Source organism: Actinia tenebrosa, unplaced genomic scaffold, assembly GCF_029948245.1.
Source record: "Actinia tenebrosa isolate PJP-AT-01 unplaced genomic scaffold, QUT_ActTen_1.0 PGA_scaffold0__85_contigs__length_37466705, whole genome shotgun sequence".
Classification (NCBI taxonomy): Eukaryota; Metazoa; Cnidaria; class Anthozoa; order Actiniaria; family Actiniidae; genus Actinia; species Actinia tenebrosa.
Window position 1 is genome coordinate 24,900,989 of NW_028292569.1, and position 17,644 is coordinate 24,918,632.

The following is a 17,644-nucleotide window of genomic DNA, read 5'->3' on the forward strand; positions in this document are numbered from 1 at the left end:
GACATCCAATGATGATGGTAATGATGATGACGGTGACTAAGATGATCTGATGGTGATGGTGATAATGGATGACGTTAATCATGCTAAAGATAGTCATGAAGATGATCTGATGGTGATAAATATACAGTGGTGATGGCGATGATGATTATGAACTAACAATATGGGAATTAGATATTGTATATCTATTATATATGATAACCTTGTTGACGATGAAGCACGAAGATAATGAACTAAGTCACAAGGTCGATAAATAAAAAATAAATTTATTTATTTATTGAAGTGTCTAGTCGTTTTACCCCTTTCCCATTGATTGGGGACACTTTTCACTCACACACACTACCGCTACATTAAAGATTCTTTGCACACAACGCTCAACTCACATGTTGATGGTGATGGTGATGATGATATGAAGTTAACAGAATATGAGAGTACAACAGATCATTAAGTAAAGCCACCCTCCTCTTAATCCCAAATTGAAAAGCAAAAAGTATCTCAGCTACTTCGTCTCTCCCACACAGTCGTTCTTAGCGTCGTCACGCAATGCAACAGGATGCGTAAGTGTCATCACACAATGCAACAGGATGCTTTAGTTTAGTCACTCAACGCATCCTGCGACACTCAGAGCGGCGGTCGGAGAGACTTATCACTTACTTTGATCTTCAAGACTCTGTTATCCACATCGTCCAGTAACGCCTTCAAAGGTTTCAACTTCTCCACTTGCATGCTTTCATTCAGTGCTATCTCCAATGTGTTCTGAGTTTCATTCAAAGTCCCTTGGAGGTTCGTTCGGGCACACTCAGGACAGGCTGCACATAACACAGTGTATGTTAATTAATTACATTGCTAATCTAGTTATCGATAAGTTATAAGAGACTTGCGGCATGTTGGACTTGCTAACTCAATGGAAGTGAGCTCGGAAAGGGGAGTGATTCTGGGATCAAAGAGGGAGAGGAAAGTACGCATTTTGCGACAACGGGATATAACTGGATAACGTTAACCTCCTTATCTCCTTTCAACTTTTGTGTATGTGAATAAATTATTCATATGATATTATGGGGGGGGGGGGGGGGGGGAGGTTGGTGCTCTAATGTGGACTTCAAAAACGATAAATGACTCGATATTTATAGAGATTTTGTACCACCACGTGATGACAGCCATGTCAGATGGCAGGAACAATACAATCGTTTTACATAAGAAAGAATTCAATTCACGAGAGCAAAGGGATTTTATTGTTCTGCCATCTGACCACAGGCAGCCCAAGCTGTTTTATGGGCTTGGTCACTTGATTGTGCAAAACCTCTAATTTCACATTTGGACGACCTTTGCTAGGCCTAGTTTTGGTGATAACAGTACCATAGGGGAACGAAAAACACACACCAAAAAACAAAAGATTTTGCCACCCAAGCCAGGCCAGAATGCACCAAAGGCTGAACACACTCATGAAGATGACAAAATAGACTTTTGATACTCACGATCGCAGCCATCAGAAGAGAAGTTGACGTGCATGACCATACATCTGTCACACTTTCGTCCTGTCACGCCTCGCTTACAGTGACACTGACCATTCAAACTATCGCATGGTTTTGATGCATTTGAACCAGTTTCGTTACAGTCACAGGCTGAAAAACAATGTCACGCATCTGGTGATTTTAATAGTCAAGGAGGGAAGGAAACAAGGAAGGAAGGAAGGAAGGAAAGAAGGAAGGAAGAAAGAAAGAAAGGGACGGAGGGAGGGAGGGAGGAAGGAAGGAAGGAAGGAAGGAAGGAAGGAAGGAAGGAAAGTGAGTCATAGTTTTTACCTTTACACGCTGCAGCTGGAAGGCCATAAAAGAAATCTTCACATTTATCACACTTTATTCCCGTGGCGTTCTCTTTACATTCACAGACTCCTGACTCGTTACACTGTAAGTTATTGGAACCAAACTCATTACACTTGCACTCGGTACAGCCACTCTTTGTGAAGTTATAGCTATTGAGCTGGAAAAGAAAACATTCATTCAAATCAACAGATGAACCTTTAGTCATAAAAATAGCCTGTTTGAATTAAACCAATTATCAAAATATATATTTTGTAGATGTCCACATCTCTCCTTTGATTGACGTCCACTAAAACCTATTTCGTTGCGACGAAGTTGTACAATTGGGAAGCATTGGAAGAAATATAGTTTCTCTTAAAAATTTCAGAACCCCTGCGAATTCACTCGATATTATTACCTCGCATCTGGAACAGTTTCTTCCGGTAACATGCGGCTTACAATAACATTGTCCTGTTCTGTGGTCGCATATGGAGCTGTTTGATCCAGTGATGTCACATCGACAATCTGGAAAACAAAAAAAAAGCAATTGAAGAGCATTTACTTTGGCAATTAATTTGTGCTGTCATAACACAAAAGAACCAAATAAATTAAGGAAACAAAAACAAAATGTATAAGGAATGTTGGGTGGGTTGTGAAGATTTACACAAGCTATCGACCTCATTCAAGGGTTAACTCGTGTCTAGATCACCTGGCCTGTTTTGCTTGGTGATCAGCATTGAATGCAGCCTATGCTATGTCAGTTCTTCTTGGCCAAAATGTGAGTAAAATGAAAGACCATATGGCTTGAGTTTGGGCTACTTGTGTCTAAATCAATCAGAGTTAATACCTGTGCAGTTTTGTCTGGGAGCGTAGCCATACGTGCCATTCTCACAACGCTCACAGTGAAATCCTGTAGTATTCATCAAACAGTTATGGCATTCTCCAGTGATGGTATTGCAGATATCACTGTTGTTGTTACACTGACAGAGAGAGCAGTTTCCACCCGGCAAGTGAGGTTTACCAAAATACTTAAGCTGACACCTTTGTAAGGAAAAGTAATAATAAATTGAATAATATGAAAATAATTACAAGTTAACAAGAAACGAAAAAAAATATAAATATAAGACAATAGTAAATACACTCGGCTATTAACGTGTAAGCCTCATTCTGTAATGGATTTAACTAATCGGAGAGTAGAGCGCGCGTTTTATATTTGACTTCTTCACAGTCTTAGGCCTTGCTCCTTATTTTGTTTAGCCAATCAGAAAGTGCGCTTTAACTGAGTACTTTTGCGCGCTCTTTCAATTTTAAATGAGAGTGTCTAAAACGAAAAGCTTGGACCCCGGTCTAAGTATTATATTGATCAATCAGGGCGTGCGTCAATCATAACTTACTTGTCACAGAGATGCCCTTCATAACCAAGCGAACAGTTAGTACATTTTGGTTGTCCTTTATCATCGGTACAAAGAGACCTAGGGGAAAACAAAACCAACACAATCTAAATTCTTAGATCTGTAAAGATTCCAAGTGCTATGAGGACTTCCAAAAGCATTCGAGGACTTACGTTGTAGTCTTTGGGGCCTCACAAGGACAAGTCTTGCAATCACCCGGTGTCCCATCTGTAGCGTTACCATAGAAACCATCCAGGCAGCGCTCGCAATGGTCGCCAGTAGTATTATGTTCACAATTCTGTAGATGGAAGCCAATATTTAAAAAAAAATTACATAAACAATTCGCTTAAATTTTTTTTCTTTTTCTGAGGAGACGCAGGTTAGTTATAAGGAGCGTGCTCTTTGAAATGCCTCAGTGAATAAAAGTATATAGTAATCTCGTGCGCGCTGTGATTGGCTTAATGGATTTCATAAGAGTGACCGTGACCATGCCGTGACAGTCACGAAATCTAGTCCACTGGTCAAGTATACTTACGTAACACTGTCCAGAACTAGCATAGCAATCCAGAGTATGATTACTACAATCACATCGAGTACACTTGCCAAAGAACGAATCATCGGTGACATTGATTCGGTAATGAGTTGGAGCACATCGCTGTTGAATGACAAGTTAACAACATATGTTAACTAAGGTATATGGAATAATATATACGTTTAGGCACTGCCTAAAAGCAGAATAGAAAAAATTGGGCGTAATGTTTTCCCATTTAAGACCACGTGTCGCTCTCTTGAGAATAAGATTCTTTGTTTGAGTTGTATCCATGTTCATGAGTCTTCTCATGCACAACCGTTAAACAAAGAAATGATACTGGGAAAATGTTATGGGAGTGAGCGTTTTGCGTGACGACACTAATAGTGGCTGCGTAGGAAACTAAGAGACATCACACTAGGAAAGATATTCATATATTCCCAACCCTAATAAACTGCATACAGTGTACCTCGCATGAAAGACCGGTGTATTCTGGTCCACATTGGCACTGTTCAACTTCATAAGCTCTCTCCTGAGGTGAATCACTGACGTCTGGTAAAATAACGCCACCGAAGCTGAGAATGAAAAGGTTGAGAGGGTTAACCAGATTTTTTCCCGATCCCTGTAGAAAATAAAATCTGTTCTTATGCAATTTCCCACATCAAGGCCATGTTACAGCTCCCTAGCGATAAAATTTCCGATTGCAAACTAAATTAGCGCGCGCACGTTAAACAATAGTGCAGTTTTCGTATGGTTGTGAAAAGCTCAGTGCCGTAAGCGTGATGTGCCGTGACCGTGATGCTTTCTAGAATTTTAATTGGTTAATCTTTTTCTCGCGCAATATGATTGGTCTTGCATTGCCGTGACCTTGGCGTGACCGTGTCCGCGCCGTGTTTATGCCGTGTTCCGGGTATTTGATTGGATAGAGAGTAAATTTTCGTGCAATGTGATTGGTCTGGGGTATCCCTTGCCGTGTCACGACCGTGCTCGTGCCGTTAACTTTTCACGGTCATACGAAAACTGCACTAACCCAATAACTGCGCACGCTCCAAACTTTGTTATCAAGGACTCTAAAATATAAGATTTTCTTACCTGGTTTTGTAGTACCCATCTCCTCCACGTAACAACGAAGCAGTCACGTGTACAGATAGTGGCTTGGCCAACACGAGCATGAAGTGTTCACGTGATACTGTAGTTGACGTTCCCGCATAATTCCATGCAGTCTTATAAACAAATAAAAATCTTCATTATTATTTATTAGGGTTACCAATTGTTTCCATAGAAAACATATAGCTACCCCGTGCCGTTTCCTAGGTGATCACGTCGTTACCTTGGTATTTCATTTTAATTTTAGTAATTCACTAAGTAAAGCAAATTTCATTTTACGTGACGGTGGTATGTTCAAGCATTTTCATTGGATGCGCCGAAATTTCGCTAGCTGTGATTGGTCAATGATTGTCATTCATCCGTACCGTGACCGTGTCCCCGTCTAGTCACATCACAGTAATAAAAAATATACTCTAACTATTATACCACAGTCTTACCTCTTTCATGAAGATAACTCGTCGGTTCATTTGATCGATACTAACAGACGAAAAACTTTGCTCAACTGTGATTCCATGTGAACCCTGCAAACAACGAAGATTTGTTGGTTTTTACTGTTATGGAGATAAAAGCCACAACAAATTAATCGGCAAAGAGTGCCGTTATTTTATTGACACTAAACCACGTCTTTTCCTATTAACTTGATATGAATTTTGCTTTTATCTGCACGAAGCATTGATAGGAATGTCAGTAGACTCAATTGTACGAGTAATAGATACACAGACAGACTCTACCTCGATCACGATCTTGGGGTTTGTAACCACTTCTGCACCCGAAAGATTGGTAACATGGAGGACAAAGGACATATTTCCATTATACGAGGACACCTAAAAAAAATTACACCAGAGTAGAAATAAAGTATACTGAAAAAAAAAAATAGGGCATAGCAGAGACAGGCAATTACTTGGTTCGGCAAAAGTGCATTTAGCTGGGGAATTGCAGAACGCCTATGTCCCCCCCTCCCGATTCTCATTATTGGAAGTTTGATTGCCGCCCTTAGGCTATGTAGTTTGAGGGAAGGGAGAGGCTATCAACTGTAACGCAACGATCGTACATACCAAAGAGTTCTGAGTAAAATTGTCACTGGCTTTCCATACCAGTCTTTTAGCACCAGACGAGACATTGGCTGTAATAACTGAAACGTTACCTTCTTCTGCAACCTGTTCAAACAAAATTAGGATAGATAGATGAATTTTCAACTTTAAAACAGCGTTTTACGATTGTCCGACCTCTCAGTTTTGCTTTGCATTTGCCTTTATTTTGGCAAACTGTGCATGAAAAGAAAAAACTATCATGTTCCACGTGTTCCGATATTCATCGAATTCAACAACATTTTATTTCCCTTTTTTACTCCGACGAAAGACTAGCGTCCTAAACGTCAGTAAGTTTTTTCATCTTTTCACGGTATATAATTTACCCTTTTATCATTACTGTTTCATTAGAAACACCGACGCAGCTCACACTAGTTTTTAGCTAGTTATCTCTTCCTATTTTATTTGCACTATCAGTGTATTAACTTTTACCTACCTTTAAGGACTGGTCAGCCTCAATTGTCTTGTTATTTTCTTCATCAAATAAATACCACAGTTTCGACTCCAATGGACGCTAAAGGAAAATGAAAGATGCAGGATTGACTTAGTTGTCCCGTCAGCACAGTCCTCTTGGTCTGTTGTGAAGTACTGAGAGAAAGGCGGGGGAGGGGAATGGGTTGGAGAGGGAGGCTGATGCGGAGAAAATAAATAAACGAATGAAGAAGTGCAGGAAAGAAGGAAGGAATGAAGAAAGAATGGATTGATGGAAGGATGAATGGTAGCAAGCAATAAAGGGAAGGAGGGAGGGAGGAAAGAAGGAAAGTCAGGAGAAAGGGAAATGAATATATTATTCATTCAAGGAATGAAGGATGGATGAAAGACGTAAGCAAGCAAGCAAGCAAGGGAAGATGTAAGGAAGGGAGGAGTGAGTGGATGAGTGACTGAATGAAGAGTGAATGTAGGTTACCTGGTGTATGTTCTTGGTAGTACTGCTGCAGTTCTTGGTGATCCCCATACATATACAGTCCGTACAGCCTTTAGGGTTTGGTTCGTTCAAATAAAACGTCCCTGCTTTACACTGATTGCATTGTAGTCCCATGGTGTTGTTCTGCAAAAAGATGGAATATTCTTAAGCAAGCAACACACTACAGCTGACGAAACTTCAGTACTTCTAACGTGAATGTTCGTGCTCTTGACCCCATTCATATTCTTGCTATGTCAACGACCACTTTCTAATAAGAATAAATCTCCTAATAAACGACCACCATATCTCATAAGACACCACCATGTAGCTAGATAAAACATATACATACCTTGCACTGACATTGGCCTGAACCCTTGTCACAGACTGAGCTAAGACTGCCTTCAGCGTCACAATCACACCTTGAACATCCTTTATCTGAGAAGCCCTTGTATTCATCCTTACATTCTGTGCATTTAGCAAGATGGACTCCTGGTTTACACCTACAAAAAACATTACCATATCAAAACCTGTGAAATATATTCGACATTAGGAAACTCCATGATCAGTTGTAGCTATTTTAAGTGAGGGAAGCAAATTATCCTGTGGGGGGGGGGGGGGGGGAAGGGAGGGAGCTTCCCTGCTACCCTTCTTCCCCACCCCCCTTGGATGCAGGCTGCTCCTGTCAAGTCTCATTTTCCTTCTCCTCCGTCAACCCTTCTTTCTATGCACCACAGACACAGTGGCTACAAATAAATGTAAAAGATGACCCACTTACCCTCGCATCTACAGTGAGTGTCTTTCTAAATGGTTCCAGTTAATACAGAAAAGCAAAATAACTACTTACGTGCAAATACCAGTTGTAAGATTGCACTGAGTGTCTTCACAGCCTGTCAGGTTACAGTTACAAGCCTAGAGATATATGAAACACTAACTTTATCAATCTTATCAATATCTTTTAATCGCTTATCAGATGTATATGAGTAGAATGTTTAGTTGGTATTCTTCTTTGTTGCAAGGGTTTTTCTGCAGTTCTTCGTTTTTTCTTCTCCGCAAAATAAATTCCTAAATTCTGGTTGGATCTTGTAACGAGGGGCACAGGAAAATTATTGTGCAAGAGTCACAGAACTATGGAAAAGTTTAGTTGGTTTTCTTCTTTGTTGCAAGGGGTTTTCTGCAGTTCTTCGTTTTTTCTTCTCCACAAAATAAATTCCTAAATTCCGGTTGGATCTTGGAACAAGGGGCACAGGAAAATTATTGTGCAAGAGTCACAGAACTACGGAAAAGGTTGTGAGCTCCTAATGGATCATAATGCAAAGCTTAGCATCTAAATTGGAGGATAACAAAGATTAGAGCAAACTTGATGACTAAGGAAGGGTCTTGCGGTGCAAGTAGTTTATGATTTTAAACCCTAATTTAGCCTCTACGTAAAGTCCCTGATTGTTAATTCTTTCATAATTTCAATCTTTTGTACCTGGCATCCTGTAGTAGCATTCCAACCCCAGAATGTTGCATTACACTGGTCACACATTCTTCCTACGGTATTTGGAGGACATGTGCATTGTCCTGTCACACGGTCACACACCTTGTCATCCGCAGAGCAGTTACAAGCTTCAGTCAGAAAAAAACAGTTTAAGAAAATTAATAACAGTATCCAAAGTCAAGGTCTAATTGGGGGAGGGGAGACTGGGTGCGTAGATCCCCCTCCCCCTTGGTCAGTTGTTAGTCTCAAAGCCAAAAATTAAGGGTAGAATAACGGTGCAGTCATGCAGTCGCCTCTAGCTTCTGGGGTCTAGGGTTCTATCCCCGGATCCAGCATTAGATGTGAGGAGTTTTTATTAGGTCTCTCCCTTGATTCAAGGGTTTTTCTTTGGGTTCTCTAGTTTTCCTCCCTCCACAACACCCTTCACACACTAAATTCCAGTTCAGCCATAGAGTTAGCCGTTCCCTGGCTTTGATCAGCCCAGGGGTTGTTTCAGGGTTCAATCTGTGAGTTTCTAACTGTGTCCTGACTTTAATCCACCCAGAGGTTGTTTCAGGGTTTGATCTGCAGTGAGTTAATCATGCCCTGGCCCTAACATATGTAGTTCGACCAAGAAGTTGTTTCAGGGTATTGATAATCTTTGAAGACTTTTTAAAGGAATTAAGTCTAGTTATCTTCATTTACCTGTACATCCAGATATAGTTAAGTTATAGAATCCTGCCTGACATTGATCACACTTTCTTCCGGTAACACCTGGTCTGCAAGAGCACTGACCACCATATTTCTCACATATTAGATTATTTGAACCAATAGGATCACAATTGCACTCTGAAAAAAAGAAACCATATTTATACTGATAAAGAAAACTACTGAAAATAGAAGAATAATAGAAAGCGTCCCTATTCAATGATAAACTGGGGCTGTAAGACTGTTGTCAAAAAATCAAAGCACTCTTCATTTGCACTCTTCATTTCTTCACTCACAGCCAAAAGCAGATAGTGTAGTCTGTCTTTCAACTCTTATATAGTTGCCTATCAGTTTCATGCAAATAAATGCTACATACTGCATGATGGGTATGCACAAAACTGGCTCGGAGCCTGAAGTAATTGGAGACCAATGATTGAAGTCAGGTGTCAATAGCATGTTACTTTCAATGATATTTCTCGTTAAAGGCAACAGAAATGCATCCCGTGCTGTGTACTCTTATAAAGCATTCAAAAATTTGCGGGATACAAGATAAGTATGTTCTAAGTGTTCTCAGTGCCAATTCCCAAGTGCTTCATAACTACATAAAGCACAGTCTTGTGTGTTTCTTATTTTTTTAATAATGTACAGTTTCTCACCTAACGCCTTTCCAAGGTATCCAGTAGTGATAGTAAACACGCCCTTCTTACAGAACTCCTCCGACGAATTACCGATAGGACCATTGCTAATAACACTGCAGTTCCCAAGGAAGTCTTCCTGTCCTTCTTGCAGGATATCAGGTTGATAAAACTCCTTCGGCAGAGCAACAACTCTCTTTCCTTCAAAACCATTAGCACCAGAATATGTAATATTTACTTTCACCACCCCCCTAAGGTTCATCTCTCCAAACTGAGATAAATTCCGATAACATGTGCTTGAGCAGTTGTCAAGGGCAACACTCTTTGATATTGTGTCTGTTGACATTGTCACAGTAACGGTTACCGATTGAGAGGAATCGCTTTGATAATATAATAGGAGGGCAAAAAGACCCGAGTTGGTGGAACGACCAGTTGTAACGTTGAACGTTGTGGACCAGGAGTTTGTCTGAGGATAAATAGATAAAATTTTGAGAATTTACATCTGCTAAAAGAGGCCACAAAATCAAGGCATGCCAAATAATACTTATATATAATGTGTTACCTCTGGATTATGTTGAGTGTTTCCTCCAATGAAGTGTAAATCAGGGTAATATGCCCTGTCTTCGGGCCTGAGAGAAAAGCAAGAAGAACATGAATTGTGTCGCTTCCATAACAACCTGTAATGGCTGATCACTCTCAAAATAAGGAAAAATGCATGCTAGGAGCAAAGGAGCTCTACACTGACAATGGTCATCTACTCGTTCCCTCCTCCCCCACCCCGGCCTCCTAGGTACACAAATCCTGGCTCCGCCCATGGTTTCCAGTCAGTGCCAGTAAAGTCAAGTTTGATGATGATAAAGATCTAGGAAGACTATTGTTATTGTTGTATTACCTTTCACATTGTCGTCCTTCAATGTTCTCTAGACAAGGGCACTGACCATTATGTTTGACACAAACAGAACCATTAGATCCACCATAGTTACACAAACAAGCTGAAACAGGTACAATAAAAAATATTACAATCAAAGTTAAGCACTACCCTGAATAATGGGCAACAATCAGTCGCAATGCCTAAATAAATAGTATAATTTTTAATGAATTGATCACAAAAGCTTAATATGTCCATCAGTGGTTCACTTAGTGAATCTTCTTCCAATTAATCCAACTTGAATCTAGAAGTTGATCTTTGAGAGAGGGAAACCAGAGAATACCAACAAAAAACTGAATAACATAATAATTATAACCCTGAATTCCCTGAGCTTGGGAATTAGATCCTGGGGTGTCACAAAATAGCAAGAGTTGAATGCTCTGGCTACCACACCACAATCACTCAAACCTAAGTTTATATTCTTAGTGAAGCTAGGACAGGGTAAGGTCTTTCAGTATGTACATACAATGTACACATACAAAACTTCATTACCTTGACAGCCAAGGACATTATCATGACTGAGGCCATAGAAGGTATCCTTGCATGTATCGCATGTAACACCTTGTACATTGCGTTTACAAGTGCATTGACCTTTGTCGTCCGGTTCACAGATGTTGGACTTATTGACTGTCCCCAATTGATTGCACACACACACTGCAAAAATAAAGCAATCAGACTTGTCAATGATTATGCTATTTCTAGAATTATAATCTATGTAATATACATGTATATACTAAAAATTATTTGCACAAATATATGCTGCTCGTAGTTTTCACCTTGACATCCCTCTGGGTTAAATTCAGTCAGGTTGTAATATCCTGGTTTACAGCGGTCACACCTTCTCCCTTCAGTGTTGTTCTTACAAAGACAGTCACCTGGAAGCTGTTAAAAATGGAGGGAATTAAAGTGAATATGAAAAAATATAAAAAAATTCATGTAGACAAGAATCATTGTATCAGAGAACAAAAATTTCTAAATTTGTGAAGTATTCCTGTGGATAAACTTACGAGATTCTGTCCTGGTTCTCTCATACATTCCCTAAATAGGACTCCCGGCAGTGTTTCATTTCTTGAACCAGCCTTGCTGCAGTTGCATGCTAGAAATAAAGTTGAAAATCATTTAAGGTATTGTTAAACAAATGTACAACTCAGCTCTAGTCATAAAAATGTTTTTCTGTCATTTTCCGATTTTTTTTTTTTTTGCAAAAAGGTACATGTAAAACTTCAGAATATTTTTATAATTATTTTTTAGTGCATATTAAGTTTCATGAAAGGAGTTGCACAAGAAAGTGTATGTTGCCTGCATGTAAGGGAGGTCAAGGAGAGCTGATGCATTTTAGTTTTGATTTGCATATTTTTCTTTCCATTTCCTGCTATAAAAAAATGTTAGTCACCCCTTCATTTATACTCCTTTCCTTGTTCTTACCAATTTGCACAAAAAGTAATGACTTGGCCCCTCAAAGGCTTGCATAAATTTCTGGGACCTTCCTTTTTAGTTTGCATGGTAAAATTAATGTCCTAACATTGTTGCCCCTCTATAATAATTCAGGGATTGGTCACTAACATCCCCTTGAATAAAAAAAGAGTGCAATTTTCACAGCCAGCAGTATTCTGTCTACTTCGTAAAACTTACATTCACAGACATCAAGAGAAAGCTTGCTTCTGTTTGCAGGGCGATAATAGTAAGGCTTGCATCTTTCACAATTGACACCTTCTGTATTATGCTTTAGAGGCAAAGAAAATGTAAAACTGTTTATAAGAAGTCAGAAATATATGTTGGGTTTCCTGCATAAGGGCAAAACTAGGCACAGGATGCTCTGGAGTTGGACCATATGGAATTGATAACAGAACATAGGTACCATTATTCCCTTAAGAATAATAAACTTTGCGTGCGCACAGAAAACGATTCTTAAACTATGAACTGGCCTATAAGAAATACAATAGCCTGTATGTACTTAATTACCTGACAGTTTTGACACACTCCTCCCCCACTATATTTGTTGTCCATGGTAAGACTTGCATTCATGCGTTCAATGGTTTCATCGTAGATACACACATTGCTGTGATTGTGACAGTTACACACTAAAAATTAAATAAAAGAGAATAGGAAAAAAGTAAAATCAACATATTTATTTTCATAATTAACATTTTAAGAGTAATAAATATATAAGAAAAATCAAATTCAAATTATTAAATTTTATTTGATGAAATATATAGAGGATATTACATGGGCTTGCGGAGATACAAAATTTATCTTCGAGTGAGCTCTCACGAGTGAGCGCAGCAAATATTACGTGGGCATGCGGAGATACAAAATGTATCTTTGAATGTTGAAGCACAGCGAATGAGTGAGAGATTTTCAACACGAGAAGGTAAATTTCGTATCTCCAAGCGGCCATGTAATATTCTGTTTATTATATATTTATCCATAAAATGAACTTAACAAGCTTTTTATTATTATAAAAAGCTTTTATTCATAAATAGCTTAAATACACATGTGAACGATATTTTCACATGTGAAAATAACATGCTATTTTCACATGTGAAAATAGCATGTTATTTTACATGTAAAAATATCAATTTTTTGAAAATAAGAAATATAGTTATTTTATGAATAATTTATATGATAAAAGGATTTATCCGGTCTTGAATTTCGTACTTTCTACACAGTGAAGTTTGCTGTACTTACTCATGAGAGATATTATCAACACTCTAATATGACATTCGTATCCCCCCACACCTATGATATCCTCTATACAACCTATAAATGACCCCATACTCACACTGACATGCTGAGGTTTCGTCAACCACCATAGGTCCCTTACTTCCTCGTTTCCATGCATATTGATTATAAGCTGGGCAACAATGTTCGCACTTGTCTCCACACGTTCCTGGTTGACATGCACACTTATTGTCACCTATTGTTTCGTTATAGTTGCAGGAAACACCATGTCCATTACAGTCGCAGTATGCTATCACCTTTACCTCTCTTACTGCATAATGATACTGTAAACAAAATTTATTCCCATTCTCATTAGTTTATCAATGTATTATACAGTCAAGAAACTGAACAGGCTTATTTTTCTATATTTATTTAAAATCAATCAAAACATCTGTAAGCAAGGGAGTGTTCGTAATTTATGGGGTGGTATGGACTATGGAAATTTGGAGGGTGGACAACCATTTTCTCTGGTAACAATAGTTCTTGGAGTACCAAATATTTTTTTCACATTTATGATGATTGGTGTCTATTAAAAGTTCGTAGTTTTGAGGGTCACTGTTAATGGGGAGAGGGGCACTTACGGTATTATTTCAAAATGTAAATCATTATGAAAAATAATCTATGGATTACTAAGCACTTTTGATTTTGCTGGACTTTGATTTTGAATATAATACACTAGCATGTAATACAACTTGTATTTTCAAGTATTTTCACTTATAAAGTTGGGGTACAGAGATGTGAGAATTGCATGTGAATTACCAACAAAAATTAGAAAGGCTACAGCTATCTGTGACTTACCCAAAGAACTGCAAGAGGGTCATAGGGTTTATTCAATGTTAAAAAATTGATGCGAATGTTGGTAACATTCATCCAATCCTAGAACATAAAACATGAGGTAAGAGGTAAAAGCTGTTAGCACTTGGCATATGGGAATGGCAACTTTATATTAATTATTTATTTTATTTCATTTATTATATATAAGTGGGAAAAGTATAGTATTGTAATACAGCCCTCACACAGTAGCTAGGACGTGTTGTAACACTGAAATGGCTTCTGTTGTCTTCCAATAATTTATTTAATAATGAGGCATAGTTAAGGCCGGTTGAATTAGACGGTATGATTTTTGCCTACAACTATCGTATACAACACGCTCGCCAACTCGAGTCGTAGTGTGTAAATCAAGCTTACAACTCGCCTACAACAGACGCGAGCATGTTGTATACAATAGTTGTAGGCGAAAATTGTACCATTTAAACCAGCCTTTTATGAATGGCTACATTATTGTCTCCCACTCATATGAAAATAGCTCTTTATTATATATCATATTAATTTATAGAATCAACATACCACTAGCTTAACTGTGGGGTTGTTTGGTTCACCTCTAAGGAAGGCAGGTTTCCATTCAACCTGTGACACAAATAAAAATATATAAATAAATCATATAATTTCAGTTATAATAAAATTTCTTAATCTAATAAACAGTAATAAGAGGGTCCAGAAGTGGGGTCCTAATCCCATTTCCCAGCCCACATTTTGACCAAATCCCATTGTCCCAGCCTATGTATTAATTGCTAAAATCTCAATCCCATTCCTGTTTTTTTGTTTTTGTTTTTTGTTTGTGAATCCCATTCCCAGTGTGTAAAATTCAATTTTCCCAGCCCAAAAAGGAGAATGCCAGCTCCCATTTTATTCTATTTATTTATTTATTTATTAGAATAAGAAATAAAAATTTTGAAACGAGACAGGAAAATTAAATTTAAAGATTTTCGATGTATTATAAATTCCTTTTTTGGTACAAATCTAGGTAATTTCGAAAAGGGATTCCAAGGAAGGGGGCAAGCAGTATTGGCACTGATTAGTACTACATATATAATGCCTTACTACCACTGCTTTCATTGGTGCTTATCTAGGTCCTTATCTAGACAACAGTCATGACATGGAAACTGTGCAATATTACACTGCACTGTACTGTTAGAGTACTGTTAGAGTACGTAAAGGTACAGTACAGAGTGTGACAACATGCACTCGTTTTTACGGAGTCTGAAAGAAAAAGTGGGACCCCTCGCAGTCTAAGGTACAGGGTTACTGCGAAAAGGTGCATGGGAAACTACTCTTATAACAATTAATTTGATTGACAATGTACTGTATAGCCTACAGTATGCTGTCAATCAAATAAATTATAAGCAAGTGGGACTGTTGTCTCTATCAGTGCAACTAGCAATGATAAAGGTGTTAAAGGGGAGGCACTACTTTTCCAAGTGCTCACCTATATACCCCTCCTCAATCAATCTCTTCTTGATAAAAAATAAACTGTCCCTTACATCTTTACAAAATCCATTTACCATACCTTTTGATCTTTTGGAAGAGCTACTGGATCAGGATACTGCGTACATATAATATTGTCCACATAAGCAGGTTTTGACCCTAGGGAAATGTTAAACTTTTCTTGGCACTGGTTTTCGGGATTTTCCTCCGATACATAGTAATGCCAGGGGATGTAGTTCTCGCCATGGTCTGTGGACTTCTCAAACGCCATCTGCATTGGTCGGTAGAACTCTCCAAACTCAATCTCAATGCTATCGACGTAGTAATACTAAAAACAAAAATAAATAATAAAGAAAATTATTACACGTCATATGAAGATAAATTATGAAGATTTTCATATTCGATCCAGATCGAATGGAAAAGGTACGAAAAAATGTAGTGGACTAATAGTATCGAAAATAAATGAACTGGATTTGTAAAATCAGCTGTCTAAAAACGAAATAAATTATTATCATTATTTTTCCGAGATCTATGTAGTGAATTTCCTTAAAATCATGTACATTTTTTGCACGAAAAATATGAATTCAACCCCGAAAATGAACTGCCGAACTAGTTAATTTAAAGATAGCGAAGTTAAATATTGAAATCTCCAAAGTAACGAGTCATGAATTGAACTTAAATTTTTAATGCGTCACTTAACCGCAAAATCGATATGGTTTGTATAAAAATATGAAATTATAAAAAGTTAAGATCAAGTTGCGAAAAACGGGCCAAAGATCGTAAAGTACCAGTTACAGCGATGAATACAAATGGTAGAAAGAATTGATTTCCAACCGATAACACTCAAGGGGTTACCGAGTAAATTTGTATACATTTTTTACCTTGTGCATCGGACCAGAGAAGTCAATAGTAATGTTTGCAGCATTCACCATTGAAGTCGACTGCCAAAACGTATCTCTATTGCCGTCTACCAAGTACGAAGCATTGTGAGAATCTGTAGGACTTGAGGCATTGCAAAATTGACTTTCTCGAAATCTCGGTGGAACCTCGTTCTGTGACGAAGAGAAGTATTTCTCCGGAGGACTTCCACAAGTTTTTTTAGCCACAACATATTTTTTGAAAGCTGCATTTGTGGTTGAAGTACTCAGAGCGCCATTAATCCCGACAATAAAATCCGTATGAAGAGTTAGAATCACTACAAGAATAGCGAACGCCATCTTGTGGAGTTCCTTCGTATGGTATGTAACTAGGCTTTGTGCGTCTTGCTACTAAGGAAATGGATTAAACAATGACTGACATATGCTAATCAAAGTCGGGCCTTTTGTATTTTTTGTTTGATTTAATCCCCCTAACAATAAACGTCGAAATTTGATCTAATTTCAAACCTAACGGCCTTAAATCAGATTTATTTTCGGATACAAATACAGACAAGCGATATTTTTACAGGAATGTTTTCAGCGAATTTTAAAATCAGAAAGACAAAATTCCCTGTGGATAATAACTTTAATTGAAAGTTTTACACTAGTCCATTAGTGTCAATTTTACGCATGCTTGATTCTGCTATAGAGTGAATTTAGTCTAACTGTTGAATAGTTGACACCACCTAAATTAGATAAGTTATTTACTATTCAACAACTAGTGTGACTAAATGCACTCAACTAGTATCTTCAAGAAATTCGTATCAAATCGTGTCAGCTCCCGATTACAGTACACTAATGAAGCCATAGAAAACGCGCGCGTGCTGTGTGCAGTTATAAAGCACAGTTCATGACAGTTATAAAATAATACATGCAAGTTAAAACAGCCCTTGAAGTTCGGTTACTGTTTCATAATTTGGTTAAAACGAAACTTTCAGTCAACTTTAAAACACTATGTCTATGCTTGTGTCGATAGCAAAACCAAGTTTTAAACAAGTTTATCCCTTTGTAAACAAGTTATTTAATTTTAAACCATTCAGTAACAATTTTACATTTAAAAAGTGGGATTCTTAGCCATTCTTTTCCTTCTACTTTTTTTTTTTTTAATTTAAGTAAATTATTTTATATTTCATGATTTACATTTTACTTTAGGAAAGTGGTAGTTTCGGCGACTCTTTCTCTCTTATACCCTTACA

At 38.0% G+C, this 17,644-nt stretch overlaps 1 protein-coding gene across 1 annotated transcript in view; it reads right to left on the reverse strand.

The window, feature by feature from the left end:
- Positions 1 to 16,866, reverse strand: part of LOC116306114 (laminin subunit alpha) — a 34,671-nt gene extending 17,805 nt beyond the window's left edge. The window contains exons 1-32 of the mRNA XM_089037163.1: positions 16,413 to 16,866; positions 15,614 to 15,859; positions 14,614 to 14,673; positions 14,065 to 14,142; positions 13,328 to 13,550; positions 12,508 to 12,626; positions 12,178 to 12,268; positions 11,553 to 11,641; positions 11,322 to 11,427; positions 11,038 to 11,199; positions 10,510 to 10,609; positions 10,180 to 10,246; positions 9,639 to 10,083; positions 8,980 to 9,123; positions 8,287 to 8,423; positions 7,660 to 7,724; positions 7,165 to 7,315; positions 6,819 to 6,959; positions 6,348 to 6,425; positions 5,879 to 5,980; positions 5,555 to 5,647; positions 5,261 to 5,344; positions 4,809 to 4,939; positions 4,186 to 4,291; positions 3,723 to 3,842; positions 3,361 to 3,485; positions 3,191 to 3,268; positions 2,644 to 2,837; positions 2,215 to 2,321; positions 1,800 to 1,977; positions 1,473 to 1,619; positions 652 to 806 (exon numbers count right to left, since the gene is read on the reverse strand). Of these exons, the coding sequence (XP_088893289.1) occupies positions 652 to 806; positions 1,473 to 1,619; positions 1,800 to 1,977; positions 2,215 to 2,321; positions 2,644 to 2,837; positions 3,191 to 3,268; positions 3,361 to 3,485; positions 3,723 to 3,842; positions 4,186 to 4,291; positions 4,809 to 4,939; positions 5,261 to 5,344; positions 5,555 to 5,647; positions 5,879 to 5,980; positions 6,348 to 6,425; positions 6,819 to 6,959; positions 7,165 to 7,315; positions 7,660 to 7,724; positions 8,287 to 8,423; positions 8,980 to 9,123; positions 9,639 to 10,083; positions 10,180 to 10,246; positions 10,510 to 10,609; positions 11,038 to 11,199; positions 11,322 to 11,427; positions 11,553 to 11,641; positions 12,178 to 12,268; positions 12,508 to 12,626; positions 13,328 to 13,550; positions 14,065 to 14,142; positions 14,614 to 14,673; positions 15,614 to 15,859; positions 16,413 to 16,748 (4,458 nt within the window). The 5' untranslated portion in view covers positions 16,749 to 16,866. The remainder of the gene's footprint in view (positions 1 to 651; positions 807 to 1,472; positions 1,620 to 1,799; positions 1,978 to 2,214; positions 2,322 to 2,643; positions 2,838 to 3,190; positions 3,269 to 3,360; positions 3,486 to 3,722; positions 3,843 to 4,185; positions 4,292 to 4,808; positions 4,940 to 5,260; positions 5,345 to 5,554; positions 5,648 to 5,878; positions 5,981 to 6,347; positions 6,426 to 6,818; positions 6,960 to 7,164; positions 7,316 to 7,659; positions 7,725 to 8,286; positions 8,424 to 8,979; positions 9,124 to 9,638; positions 10,084 to 10,179; positions 10,247 to 10,509; positions 10,610 to 11,037; positions 11,200 to 11,321; positions 11,428 to 11,552; positions 11,642 to 12,177; positions 12,269 to 12,507; positions 12,627 to 13,327; positions 13,551 to 14,064; positions 14,143 to 14,613; positions 14,674 to 15,613; positions 15,860 to 16,412) is intronic.
- Between the last annotated feature and the right edge of the window lie 778 nt (positions 16,867 to 17,644).